This window comes from Haemaphysalis longicornis, unplaced genomic scaffold (genome assembly GCF_048455015.1).
Source record: "Haemaphysalis longicornis isolate Haplotype H1 unplaced genomic scaffold, Haemaphysalis longicornis Haplotype H1 scaffold_2, whole genome shotgun sequence".
Taxonomy (NCBI): domain Eukaryota; kingdom Metazoa; phylum Arthropoda; class Arachnida; order Ixodida; family Ixodidae; genus Haemaphysalis; species Haemaphysalis longicornis.
Window position 1 is genome coordinate 114,448,124 of NW_027526295.1, and position 14,673 is coordinate 114,462,796.

The window sequence follows — 14,673 nt, forward strand, 5'->3', positions numbered from 1 at the left end:
TTCATCGAAGGCCTAAAATGTAAAAGCTTCCCGTTCTCGATTAGAGTCTGTTTGTCGTATTTATTATTTATGCACGGCAGCGGAAAGCATGACAGGAGCTATGGTTGATAGCAGAGTGGTGTACAGTGAAAGAGCTTTAATTTGAACTGCAAGGGGAGGCCACCTCTGTTTGGTCTAATGAAGGTGAAGACTGACAACAGAGCACTGTAATTGCATAGCTGTTCATGCCTAACGTCCAAGATGGCAGTCTGCCTTGAAGGCATCAGATGGCACTTTCTTTAGAGGGACCATGCAGACGATACACAAGTTTGGTTCATTTGAAAGATTGTTTCGTCAGAATCATACTGACACCACTTTTAACGTAAACTTTGCTCAAATAGTAAGCTATGTAATTAGGAGAAAAGGGGAATGGCAATGCGACCCACTAGCTCATTTGCCGCAACAGAACCTATGATGTCACACGAGCCGGCTCTGCGATTGGCAGACACCGGCAAAAGCGAACGCAAATTAGGCAGGGCTTACAAGCTTGCCAAACGAGCTATTCGCGCTTAAATTTATGGCACGTTCTTTTTATAGCAGCAAGAATGGTGAGGTAAACAGTGGAAGCTACGAAAGTACACGTAAACTTAGAAGCACCGATGCGTACTGCTGTTGGTACTGCGCGCACTATGCTTGTCTTAGCTGCACAGCACTGCGGCGCTTTGGGATTGTTTCAGACGACACTTGCCGATTGACGCAAGCGACGATGTCTTACGTGACCGTATTTGTCGAGCGAGCACCACGTTTCACGAAACGATTATTTTCTACCTAAACAAAAACAAGCCAGGTACAAATACGGTAAAAAAAAAAAATGCAAAGGCAGAAGACAGCCCACCGCGGTATAGTCGCACCATCTAGGTTGGCTAACGGTAAACAAGGTTCCGCAGCAGCTTGAAAACCTGCTGTTGTGATGTCATTGCACAGACGTCCTGAAAACACGCAATTTGGTGGGAAAATCAAAAATTTAAGCTAAATTGATTAATTTCTCAGTGAATAAAGCATCGTTTGCTTGTGGACAAGGGCTGGGGGCACTATAAATCACAAAATCTTTCGAAGAAAACCAGCTTGTATTTTGTCTGCATCGCCCCTTTAATGAGCAGATGCAGCAGAAAGCCTCCTTCTCACATTTTTAACGACTGAAGAGATGGACTACATCTAATTTGGTCACGACTTCTGCACAGACAGCCGCACTTCCTCCTCCTCTTTTGTTGTCACTGGCAGTGACAGACTGTGCTTTTGACCCGCAATATGTCCTCATCTGTCAGTGCACCACACACCACTGCACTTGTGTCCGCGTGGACTTCTCGTAAAGTTCCGAGAGAGCGCCCTCCCCCGAAACATCGCCCAGCCCCGTTAGGAGGAGGAATGCCTTTATTATCAGAGGGGGCATGAATGCTCTGTTAGGGAAGGAAAGGGACATGAAGGAAGGGAGGGAATAATCGAAAAAAAAAGAACAATGTTCAAGGTTCAATCACCTTAAATGGTGGATAGCATTGTAAAGTCCGTGAACATATAGTTCGCAGAAACCCTGAAGAGATAGGTGCGACGATTTTTAGAGGTGTCGGTCCAGGTTATTACACCAGCTTGTAAAGACCACTGGTTAGTGCGTATTCAATAACTTTCTCAAGTACTGAGGGGTCCTCTCGAACGCGTTGCAGGTGCGCTTCTTCATCTCCGGGTGGGGAACCGAGGTCCAATAGTGGCACGCGATCGGTCTTGAAGTGCTCACAGTGCCATATCAAATGGTACAGGTTAGGGATACACTTCTCGTCACAATACGGGCAGCGTTGGATGTGCGAGCTGGCTCCGTGGGTCCACCACCCGTTAGGAGCAAAATCTTCAACTCACTAAAAGACCCCAAAGATTGGCCACCCGCTAAAATGTGTAGGCTTCGACGCCTTCAAAAGCCCGGGTAGCTACCTCTGCGAAAACATCCCACAGTGGCGAAAGCCGCCGATGTCTTGATTTTGAACGTAAGAGACACAACCTGTCTGGCTTTCTTATTTGATAACTCCGCAGTTTTGTTGGTGGTGCAGCCAACTTTTTCTAGTTTTTCATACCTGACCCAAAAGGTCGCTCATGCTCTATTTCGCACTTGATATCTCCGTAGTTTTGGTGGGTGTTCTTTCAGAACTTTATGGTTGTCCGCGCAGAGTAATTCTTCCAAGACGCCCGGCACATGGGTTTTAGGTTGGCTTGACCTTCTCTGTTTGTTCTCAAGGTGACAGCTTCGTGTCCAGGCAGGGTTCCTGTGTCCGTGTGCCAGGCAACAGTGCTGGTGTGGAGTTCAAATTCAACCTATTCGCGCTTGAATTGACGTGCTTAAAGGGGCCTTGCTTTACATAAACTTCTATGACGCTTTGCCAGAACAAACTGCACAACTGAATTATTCGTAATTATGGGTAATTCCAAGTTTTATTTAATATGAAGTACAGCTAATTCAGCCATCAGTGAGGTCAAGCAAAGTTACGCATCTTCGGAACAGAGCACAACTCTATGCAGCATTTCAGTCTTAGTCATCGTCTCAGGGACACTCAAGTTCTGGAACGTTTATTGCCACACAGTTTGTACACTTTGGTTAATATCCAGTCACTTGAACTTGCATTCACTTCAAAGTTTAGGGATCGTAAAATGACGGCAATCCTTTTCACTTCCATGGAAACAATGGCATGCTTTGGAGAAACCGGTATGTATATGTGGATGTACAAGACCGCCCAGTGGCTGCACGGTCAATGCATGGCAGTGCCTGATGTTAAGAGGCTTTTTTAAGTGCAGAGCACTTTAGGGGTTTGCCTTGTAGTTGTAGCTCGCTCGCTGGACCCAAGTAGAGCCCCACAGCAGTTCTGTCATTGCGGCATAACCCAGAGGCTTTGAAAGCCAAGCGGTTTATATAGTCGTAAGCATTTGAAACCCGTGAACCACTGGCACCTGTAATACATCTGCCCCGTTGTTTAGCGCAAAGAAAACTGCAGGTACATTGGAGACAAAATACACGTAATTACATAGAGTTAATACTACCGTAATTAACTGTCAACGCCCGCATTCATTTAGTTAGGAGCGCTCGTTGGGTTGGATTTTACGATAGCAAGCGAAAAAAAGTGGCAGTGCAACGCCGGCACGTGCAGTAAGAAAAGCGAGCACAAAAAAGACAGAACTCCCGCTGGCACAGCACTGCGAAGGCGGGAAACTTAAACTGCATTGGGTAGTAGCAGTGAGCGGATAACGGCGCTACAGCCCATTATGGCGAATGACTGCTCTGCACTTCCGCCAGCTTTCACGTTGAGTGGAACGGCTTTAATTTTTTTTTTTTTTTTGCCATTGCCTCTCCACTTCCAGTAGTGATTTTTTGAAAACTGGTCATGGTAGTGGTTAGGACTTAGCAGTGCAACACCAGTTTTAATTTGGTTGACCAAAGAGTGCAGTGCGAGTGTAGAGACGGAGCGCATGTTGGTGTGTTTTCCGGCAGCGTGAGTAGTGGTTGGATGGGGACTTACCTTTCCAGTCAGAGTAAGCGTTGCATAACTTATGCATTGAATCGAATACTGTGAACTAGCTAGCGTTGGCAAACACTTCAGAAGCTCCCCGGCAGTCAGACTGGGAAGGAACAGCCAATCTTGTGGCCAAGGGTGTGCTCTTGCTAGTCAGTCTCTAAAATTAAGTGACAAATGCAAATAAAGGGATGCAACTTGATCGCAATACTGTAATCTGACACACAATTGGATGAAACGTCATTGACAGCGGTCATTTAGGTAATGAATGTGGCCACAACTACACGATCATTCAGTTCTCTCTCTCAAGTTATTTGCTGGGAGCATTTCGGTGCATAACTACAAGCAAAATGTAATGTGCCAAATTCGAAATGGAAAGTGGTTTTATTGTACAACTTATTTCTGCTTCTCCAAATGTTTCCTGTCACTTTGTACTTAATTCTTTCAAATCGATGTAGATGGGTACTTCTACGACAAGGAACAGGGGAATTTATGGCAAGTTGAAAGGGTAATTGGTGAATCGACAGGGGAGTGGGAACTTGCGTTAACCAATTGAGAAAACTGATGCCCCCCTTGCATTATTCTTGGAAACTTTTGTCTGCGTGGTGTAAGCTTTGTTTTGCAATGCATCCAAGCAGTGCAACTTATCAAGTGCGTAAATGCACAGCATCCAAAATCTTGTAAATCTGCTGGATTTCGCAAATAGAACACAACATTGGAGGAAGCACTCAAGGCGTCTGGTTATTTACGCCGGTACGAAGGCAATTGTGCGCTGATGTTTGGAGCAAGTCACGCTGGTAACTTGAAGGCTACGTGGATAAAGAGGACCTATAGCTGCTAGGAGCTTCAACATGAGAAGCCCTTCAACTTTGCGTCGTTCCTTCCGTCAAATTCGCGACATGATTGCACTATTGTAATGGATTACTTCAGGAGTCAAGGGCACATTGCAAGTTCCTTTTTTTTTTTGGACAGGATTGTTTCAATGGCTGCGGGTGTTCATTTGATGAAGTTGAGAATAGCGCTGTTTCTCGCGACTGTTTTTGGATGGTGCGGAGGAAGCTACACGAGATACGGTCTGATCTTGTGGGTTTTTGTATGGGATCTGTGTAGACTGCAATTCATGCACACTATTTTGGAAACATTGCAGCAATCCCACCTAGTTCTTTTTTTTTTTCTTTGAGCCTATAACTGTTTTCTATATGGGTGAATGTTCACCTGATGTAACAACAATCCAGCTAATTCCAGAAGGATTACTAGAAAATTTTCGTTTTAACAGCTTAGCTGTTTAAGCTTTTAGTTCTGCCGTCGGGCAATACCAAAAAAATTGACCCAGTGCACGTGAGCATGTGCCTCGTAAGGAGCACCCGGCGTTGGCCAGCTCGACTTTCGAGAACACTCTCCCCAGCGTTTGTGGCGTGTCACTTATGTGCTGTTCTCCTCGTCAGTTCATGTGCATTCGCATTTGAAGTGGGGAGCACAGACGCCAAGTTTGCGAGCAACATTATTGCACATGTGATATCATGTATGTAAATGTATGCAAAGGTCTGCACAAATTGGTAAACCAAGAAATCATGCTTGTGCTTTTTCCTCTTAGGACTAGTATAATTTTTTTTATCAGGTCAGTGAGCATATTTTCAAACACCAACCAGTGTCCTTCAACTTTGTTTAGCAAGTGTGCATGCTTATGAATAATTCATGAAAGATAAATAACCCAGTTTATGCCTCCAAAGTTGCCTCTACTGTAGCACCTACAGCTGTTGCATTTTTTATTTTTCTTTCAACATGGAGGCAAGTCAAGCTACCAGTGGTAATGGCATAGTCAGAAAGACTATCAAGAGCAGTGATGTTAGAGCAAGTGTTGGGGTCAAAAAGAATTATAAGTTGGGGGTTTAACTCGCCAAAGGTACCCCTGGGTTATGAGGCACGCTGTAGTCCAGGGCTCCAGTTTAACATTGACCACCTGGGCATCTTTAACAATGTGCGCCAAATCTCAACACACTGGTGTTCCCACTTTTAAAGCGACGCTGTGTACCTCTACCAGCCAACGGATGTCGCGACCATCGGCGTCAGCAGAAAACTCCCGCAAACAAATAAAAGAAATTATTGGCACCGCCACGAATCGACCCTGGACTGAACAGAGAAATGGTGTGAGAGCCCGTTGTCTCACCAACTCACCAATTGAGGTGCGGGCGGAGGCGGGGGAGACAGAAGTTATAGTCACCAAGCACAGCTGTGGGTTTACCCCCTGTGTTCTCGCTAAATGTCACGTGATAGCGTCATGCGACCTCTCGTGCCACTGTGGGCTCCGCCCACGGCAGGTGTAGCGGCCGTGCACGTGCCAGTGATTCGTCCAGTTCATCCTCGAAGAGTTTGGACTCATGTGCAACAGCGACACCAAACAACCGGCTACCATCCGTGCAACGTGCATTGATTTAACATTCACGAAGAATATAACTCAGCGCAAAGTCTGAGCGTGTATCACATGGATCATAAGGCCATCCTGGACGTCGTGCTGAAGTGCAATAATAAAAAACGTGTTACAGGTACAGTGCAATGTGCGATTAACACAACCAAGCCACAGTCACCCGTGGTAGACTGTGTATAAAGCTTTGCTTCCCAACCAGCTCCACCAAGTGGACTGGCCTGCAATTCTTTTTCCTTCATCAGAAAAGCAGCAACTGCGGCCGGGGTCAAACCCATGTCCTTGAACTAGGCAGCACAACGCCACAGCTACCAAGCTACCGCGCCAGGTAAGTATTGGAATCACTTGCCAGAACTGACAAAAGTATTACTGACGTAGCCAGGGGCAGGCTGGTTGATTAGTTCAGGTGGCAGTGGTAAGGCATAAAGGATTCCTGGGGCTCACTTCTCTAAAACGAGAGGTCGTCGTTTTGAAACGATCGCGGTAGTGCCGTGAAAATGCATGTGTTCTCGGGTTGGGGTGCCGCTTTGAGAGGCCCAGAAGGACAAATATCCCCGAGGGGAGCACTGTAACGATTTTCACGGTGCTACCACGCTAGCCAAGTTTAGAGTTTCCCTGCATAGTGTGGCAGAACAGGACAGTCACAGGTTACTAACCACAAAGGTCACCCCTGGTCACGTACTTTTCAGTTAGCTATCTATGGCTACCCCATTCTGCTGTGCTACTATGCATGGCAACTTTGCTCTGGAATGCTCCAGCATAGATATAATACGCTCTAGTAGAGAATTAAACGTAGCTCAGCATTGTGTTGGGGAGCTGACAGCTTCTGACACATCCAGTTAACCATTCTCATGATAAACAATGTGAAATGGGCAGTAAACTGATTGGACTGATATCCTAACGGTCTTTGAAAATACCCACCCCAAAGACCTGGCTCCACACAATAACAATACAAACTCGTTTCATTAATGCATAGCTCATATGTGATAATCGTCCAGCCTCTCCCGTGGCCCATCGGGGTGCACTCTCTATTGAAGCGGCGGCGGCAGCCCCCGCAAGCCTCCTCGCATAGCATTATTGCTGCTGGCTTGGGCGGGTGGCGTCACCCGCCGTTGCATACAATATCTTTTTATGAATTAATTATCTACAGGGTCAGTCTGGCCAGAAATGTTTCTTGGTCTAACACAGCTGTCGTAAACGCCCAAATGAAACCTTCCAATTATTCTAGCTAACCTTATGACCACAGACTCACCTGAGACCTTCCACACCAATAATCGTGGTACCATTTTCATCAAAATTCAGTGGTATACAAAGACCACCAGAAGCCTTGATAGATAATGAGCAGTGCAAAATTGCTGCCAATTGTGCACATCAACAGTCGTGACCTCACGTCGCTACCAACCCCAAGTAGCAAAAAAATAGGACACTATTTCTTTACTTAAAGGAGCCGTGAAGACAAAACACAAGTTTGGTTCATTCAAAAGATTGCCTCGTTAGAATCATACTGACACCACTTTTAACATAAATTTCACTCAAATACGGTAAGCTGTATAATTAGGAAAAAAGGGAAAGGCCATGCGAATCACTCACTCATTTCCCGCAACAGAACCTGTAATGTCATACCAGCCAGCTCTGCGATTGGCGGAGGCCGGCAAAAGCAAACGCCAATTAGGCAAAGCTCATAAGCTTGCCGAACGGGCTATTTGCTCTTAATATTAGGCCACATTCTTTTTAAAGCAGTAAGAATGGTGGGACCGACAGTGGGAGTTTTGAAAGCATACGTAAACATAGAAGTACCAATGCGTACTTCTGTTAGTACTGCGCGAACTATGCTTGGTTTAGCAGCACAGGACTGCGGAGCTTTGGGGTAGTCTCAGACGACACTGGCCGATTGACGCAAGCAATGATGTCTTACGTGACCATATTTGTCGAGCGAGCACTATGTTTCACGAAGCCAGTCATTTCCTCCCTGAACAAAAACAAGCCAGGTTCAAATACAGTCAAAAACAAACCGGAGGCAGAAAATGGCTTCCCACGATATGGTGGCACCATCTAGGTTCACTAACGATAAACAAGGCTTTCCAATCAGCTGAGACCACTAAAACACACTATTTAGCGGGAAAATCAAAATTTTAACGCAAATTGATGAATTTCTCAGTGAGTGAAGCATCGTTTCCATCCGAACAAGTGCTGGGGACACTATAGAACACGAAATCTTTCGAACAAAACAAACTTGTATTTTGTCTTAATGGCTCCTTCAAGTTCTTGCATTGCTTTTCTTCCAGTAACATCATCTACGAACCTTAGATTACACAATATTTCTGAGCCTTCCTTCTGTTCGAAATAACAGAGTGTTTGCAATGCTCAAACCTGCCTGCCGAGTGCTTGCAACCGGCTTGGCTGTTTCACTTACCGAGAGTGCAAAAGCCTTTGGTCCATCTAGTGGGAGTATTTTTACATAATGCAACTATGAAACCAAACCACTCTGAGAAAGTGTTTTGGATAGTACTAAGCTGGTTTCCACTTGCCACAATTCTACTGAACTTCCTTTTTCATGACAAATTCCCCAATCTCCTTCAATTTTTCCTCATATTAATACCTCACACAGTTGTCAAGGACATATTCATGTAACACTGAAATGCTGTTTCTCAATGCTTCTTTATCACCTTCCTGTTCTAGATATAAACCCACATCACCTGGTCTCTAACCCCAAAACCACACAATTCTCCACCTAGCACAATTCACAAAAATATGAAGATGGAAAGAAATGAAACCCATGAAAATTTCACCATCCTTTAACTGCCGCTACTCGTTGGAACGATGCAATAACTGAAACAAGAGAGAACAACCTCACTGCAACTGCAACTGTTCCAAATAAAGTTTCGAGTGTTTCTAGCAATACAATTATTTTAACCAGGGGTGATAATAACTGAACCTGTTCCTAATCCACACAACTGTTGTAAAGGGTTCATTGTTCCCTGCAATAACATACAACACTGCTTTCTGCTCACACAGACAATTAATTTCTTTCACTGCAACAGCCCAGTTCGTGAAACACAGATTGACAGCCGTTAACTTCATACATGTGTCCCGGTCTTCTCTGTCGTAGCACTTTGAAGCAGTTGACAGCAAGCTGAAACAATACAGCTCCGGCACTCTGGACTAGACAGATTGAGATAGTGGGTGGCGAGACTCCAGCAACTGGAGCGGCAGTCCAGCCCACTTCAGCCCCAGTGGTTTGGCACACACGCCAACAAATCGTCGAGGTTCGGTGCACGCATGGACGCACTCATCACGTGGTTCACTGCTGTGGTCCGCAGCTGCGTGGCTGCAATCATGTCTTTGTAAGCGAACGGCTCCGGCAAGCTCTCTTGGGTTTTGAGTCGTTTCCGCGTCCACTCTTGCACGGTGATGTGTGGTGCGAGAGGTGCAGAAGTGCGCTGCTTGACGGCACTGCTTTCGGCTTCTGCACGGGCTGCCAACTCGGCGAGGTCAGAGGAACTTAGGTGAGTAAATTTGCACGCGTTGCCATAGTCGCAGGTGCCCGTATGCTGGAATCGACGGCAAGGCTTTTTGGTTGCTTCAGCCTGCAAGGGGCAAAAAAAAAAAATATATATATATATATATAGTGACCAGTTCTAATGATGGACGACCAGCGAAGCTTTTAAGTACAAGACATACAGGTGACAGGGATTTTCGGTGAAAGGTACGGGTAAATTTTATCTCTTTTCAGTGTTCACGGCAGTCATAACTAAGAAAAATTTCTCAAAATTTTCTATGCCACGTCAAAAGCACATAGACCACTAACAATTTATAAGCTTACGTCTCGAGTGTGGCTGAAACATTCCATGCCGAAAAGATGTCGATAGCACCTGTCTTTGTTACTGTTATAGAATAATTACGTCACAGTTAAACATTAAGCGTTTGCTTTGGATTCTTTGCAGCCCAGAAACATGCGCACACTTTTAATTTGACTCGACTGATCTTGCGAATGCTGCCTATTACGCAACTAATCTGAGTCTCAAAACGCGTGTATACAGTGATGAGACGAATAAGCTCGAGGTCTAAGTCGTGTTTTGATTTCAAAAACGGTGCCTACTATTAACTAATCTACTCAGGATGCACACCCAAGTGACGAGACGTGCAATCATGTTTTGAACGGCGTGCGACTTCAATGGTGCACACCGCACGCACACACACATCAGGACGTTCGTTTTCAAACGCGTTGCCCTACAAAACACTTGGAGCCTTGGGAGTTGTCATTCTCAGACATAAAAAATCTACCATGCCTTAGCCGCACACGCTTCGCCGAGTACATTACAAGGTCAGCGAAGAAACGATCGATGCACTAAAATGAGAAGCAGCGGTCGACATTTTGCATGTCTTGCCTTTCATCGTGCGCAAGAAAGTCGACGGAGTTGCGTAACGTGCTTCACAAAATTCCTAACACAGGCTCAAACACACAGAAGCCGCACTGGGACGGGATCAAAGGGGCCAAACGAAGCCCCAAGAACGCGACGAACCTTGAGCACACTTGCGGCGTCGAGGAATGCATCGTAGTGGAGTTTCTTCATGCGCATGTGATATGTGCCTTGCAGGTGCTTCTTACGATTTCCCGCGCTGTCAGGAAATGTCTTGTCGCAGTAATCACAGTGATAACGCTTGCCCATATTTCTGTTCTTCACCGACTGCCACTGAAAGAGACGTGCCGCGCAAAACCACCACCGCCTTGGCAAAACTTGGATTGGATTGTCGCGAACTGGCTAGATGGCAGTCTTGAAACGAGGCTATGACTATGGCTGCATATTGCGCTTCTCCGTTTCTGGCGAGCGTCGTCTGCTACGGTGGACCCGCATAATTTGAACGGAGTGATTAGATGACATTAAGTTATTATAGCATTTGTGCAATCTCTGAATGTAGGAAAAATGTTTGGCTTTAAATCACTCCGCAGACGGAACGCACTTCACAGCTAGACGTTCCCGATGTGGAATCCACAGCATGATTTTTTTGTGATGGGAGATCACGCACGTGGTTATGGCTCACTCTCATACCAGAACATCATGCCGAATGGTGTTATTCATAATCACAGTAAATAAACTACCTGATTCGCTGGATATCGCTGCCACTGCCCGCGGGCAAATGTACGTCTTTCTAGACATGTACAGGTGGTTGGATTGGTGTGAGTCCATTGGGCCGGTCATCAACGACATTTTCCATTTGACGGAAACTCCGTAGCATCGAAGCTGCCACACGATCGCCGAGGACCTTGTCACCAGTGCCGGGGCTCGCGCAACAGCCCCGCGTTCGACCAGGCTCCACCACCGTTCACGATCTGCCTCCATGGACGCTGACACGTACTAGAGCATTTTACAACTGCGGACAAAGTGGCCGCCACCAACCAGGCCAAGTTGCAGACAGCTCATGGATCGATCGGATGGTGTCGCACTTATGAAATGTTAATTCAAGACCATTCATAGGCGTCGGCAACATTTTGCTTTGAGGGGAGCAAACCACATGTATTGAGGGGGAAGAGGGCGAGGGGGCCGTCTTTGAGGGGGGGGGGGCTCCTTTTGCGTTCCCCTGCTGACGCCCATGTTCAAGACCGCTGATGTTTCTTCTTTACAGTATAAACTCACTCGACGTAATACCCCCACTCCTCCTTGGGCTGATCCGTGCCCCGCAGTATTGTAAATTTAATTAATTAATTAATTAAATGTAACTTTATTGGGAACGGGGCCGGCACAGAGGCCAAAAGGAGTGCATGGAGGGAAAGAAGGGGGTAAAATTAAATACGGCTCGCAATGTCAGCCTTGCATGCGAAATCCCAGAGGTGAATAAATAGATAGATAGATGTAACTTTATTAGGGGAAGGGCTGGCTCAGAGGCCTATAGGAATGGTAGGGCGGAAAAGGAGGGAGTAAAATTAAGTCCGGCTCAGAATGTCAGCCTCGCGTGCGAAGTCCCAGAGGGGGAACGCAGCACTCGGGCTGCGTGCGTGTGCTGTGATGGCGAGATAAATAAATAAATAAATAAATAAATAAATAAATAAATAAATAAATAAATAAATAAATAAATAAATAAATAAATGTCCGGGTTGCGTGGTCTTGAGTCGCAATACCGGTCGGTCTCTTCTGAGACCGTGTCAGTGTGGAGAATGGACTAGTGAATTTCATTTAGGTTGCAGAGGAAGTCGCTCAACTTTTCTATTATCGGGACCACATCGCCCATCAGTTCAGCGTTGAATTTCTCACAGTGGCCCTTAATTATTCTCGTGTTGTCGTACTTTTTCAGGAATGTTATCGTACTTTTGAGTTCTTTTTGATGCGAGCTCTGTTTTCTTTTCTTAATAAAAAAAATGTTCAATTCCCCAAAGAACTGCGTGCACTCGTATTTCGTGTTTATATTACAGTAAACAAACAACTAACCGGTAGGCCTTATTATTTAATTAATTCTTAAATAAATAAATAAATAAATAAATAAATAAATAAATAAATAAATAAATAAATAAATAAATAAATAAAAGCAGCTAAAAATGACTAAAGTGTTGTTTGGGCGCAAATGCTCTTTTAGTTTTTTACCAGCAGCGCAACACGCCCAAAAAGATATTTCTGGCTGCAGACGACATTATTGGTATATCTGAAAAGCACCGTACGCAGATTGTTTCTTTCTAACGCAGAAACCTTTTTAGGATACTCACTCAGCATGCAGATGCAGTTCTCGCTCTAACAAATATTGGCTTTACGAAAACTAAAAGTATACAGTAGTAGAACTTTTACTGACTGAAGGAATTAAACCACCAGCTACGATGGAAGAAACGGACGTGGAGGGAGGGAGCTAGGAAAAGGGAAAATAAAAAAAGTACTGGCAGTATCAGCTGGTGTTGCGATGATAATTGGAACACTTTAAAAAAAAAATTTCTGAGCGATCCGCCGCTCTGTTCGCGCTCAAACTTCACACAAGGGTCGCATTTTGTGGTCTATTTTGTTTGACACCGGGAATAACAGTGGTACCTACCTGTTTATTCTGACAATAAATGAAAACGATTTTCGCCTATGGGAAAATGGCCGCTGATTTGGACGTGCGAGCCAGCGCAAGTTGATGTTGGAACGACGGAACCACCTGCAGAGTGAAACGCATGTTTGGGATTCACGTACGGAGCCAAATGGTGCAGCAGACGATCAGAAAATGCACCTAGAAATGAGCTAACAGACGATCAGAAAACCCGGTTTTCGGGCTCGCACGTCCAAATCGCCGCCATTTTCCCATAGGCGAAAATCGTTTTTATTTATTTTCAGAATAAACAGGTAAGTACCGTTGTTGTTACTGGTGAAAATAGACCACAAAATGCGACCTTTGTGTGAAGTTTGAGCGTGAACACAACGGCGGATCGCTCAGGAAAATTTTTTAAAGTGTTCCAATTATCGTCGCAACACACTATATCTAGAGGCTCAGTTCGTTGAAGAAATATTGGGCCAGTTCTGGTATCTGCAGTTAATAGTCCAGTTCATGGTATCAGACGAAGTGGACCTCAAAAACGGGACTGGCCTGGCCTAAACGGAACGTCTGGTCACCCTATATAAAATGGACTTTTTTTTCAGTCTACATAAAGGGCATCCTTGATTACAGTCCCGTACCGCCCACGGACTGCACTGCCTGGAACGCAATCCGGCGCTCGATTTTCCAGTGTATTCCAACAGAAAGTCCGATCCCAAGGCCGTCCTCGGACTGCCCGCGGACGATCCAGGACGGGTAAATATGTACGCCCACACTTTATTCATTATAAAAGGCTGCATGCACGCTCTGCTGACTTTCTGGTGTTTCGTCACTGGTTAAGCCACGAAATCGATGCTTCTCGTAAAAAAATCTGGATACACCGGAAACTGATCTAACCCTTGTAGTGCATGCAGAGAGAGAGAGAGAGAGAGAGAGAGAGAGGAAAGGAAGGAACGAAGGAGAGAGAGAGAGAGAGGAAAGGAGGGAACGAAGGAGAGAGAGAGAGAGAGAGAAGGCGACCTTTAATGGGAGTGTACACGATGCAGCTCCTCGTTAGTGTCATGTTCCAACAAAGTCAGAATCGGATCCAAGAATTGTTAAGTTAGCTAAATTTAATGCTATCGTAATGGATGACTGGATAACGCTACGCAGACCTGACGAATGCTTGAGCAGACCCTGCCTGTCGACTTTTCACGCTTGATGACAAACTGTTGGCAACCCAGATTTACTTTACATATTCTGGATAGTCAGCGTATAGTACCTAATTCTAGTACACTATAGTCAGCGGGCTGCCTTGGGATAGGAGGGAGGTACTTTATCTTGGGTTTGCTTGGCATGTCACTGGCCTCCACACAACTAGGCGTTTAATTGGCTGTGCATATGGGCGTCAAAAAATGAAGTCTTTAGCAACCCCTAAGCACAAATCGCAAGCTGGAAAAAGGGAAGTTGCCTCTACATAGCTGAAAAAAACAACAAAAAACAAAATAAAACACGAAAGGGGGCACCCGGGTTTGAACCGGGGACCTCTCGATCTGCAGTCGAATGCTCTACCACTGAGCTATACCCCCAAGCGGCGCACAGCGTCTTATTAGCCCAGTGACAAGATTGGTACTATTTTGCCAACGCAGCGCGTTTTATACTACGTTGTTCTTCTGATAAGACCTGCATCGTTTAGCACTGTGAATTTTAGAACAAGAGGACATATTGTTTTTGGTAATGCGAACTGCGAAA

At 45.4% G+C, this 14,673-nt stretch overlaps 1 protein-coding gene and 1 non-coding gene across 2 annotated transcripts; both read right to left on the reverse strand.

Moving 5' to 3' along the window:
• Positions 1 to 8,134: 8,134 nt before the first annotated feature.
• Positions 8,135 to 10,689, reverse strand: LOC144169123 (zinc finger matrin-type protein 5). The gene is made up of 2 exons (XM_077698151.1): positions 10,473 to 10,689; positions 8,135 to 9,536 (listed from the first exon to the last, which is right to left on the reverse strand). Exons 1-2 carry the CDS (start codon positions 10,617 to 10,619, stop codon positions 9,174 to 9,176), a joined length of 510 nt encoding a protein of 169 aa, XP_077554277.1. The 5' UTR covers positions 10,620 to 10,689; the 3' UTR covers positions 8,135 to 9,173.
• A 3,749-nt stretch (positions 10,690 to 14,438) lies between these two features.
• On the reverse strand, positions 14,439 to 14,510 carry Trnac-gca (transfer RNA cysteine (anticodon GCA)). The gene has a single exon. It is a non-coding gene; the product is annotated as a tRNA-Cys (tRNA).
• Between the last annotated feature and the right edge of the window lie 163 nt (positions 14,511 to 14,673).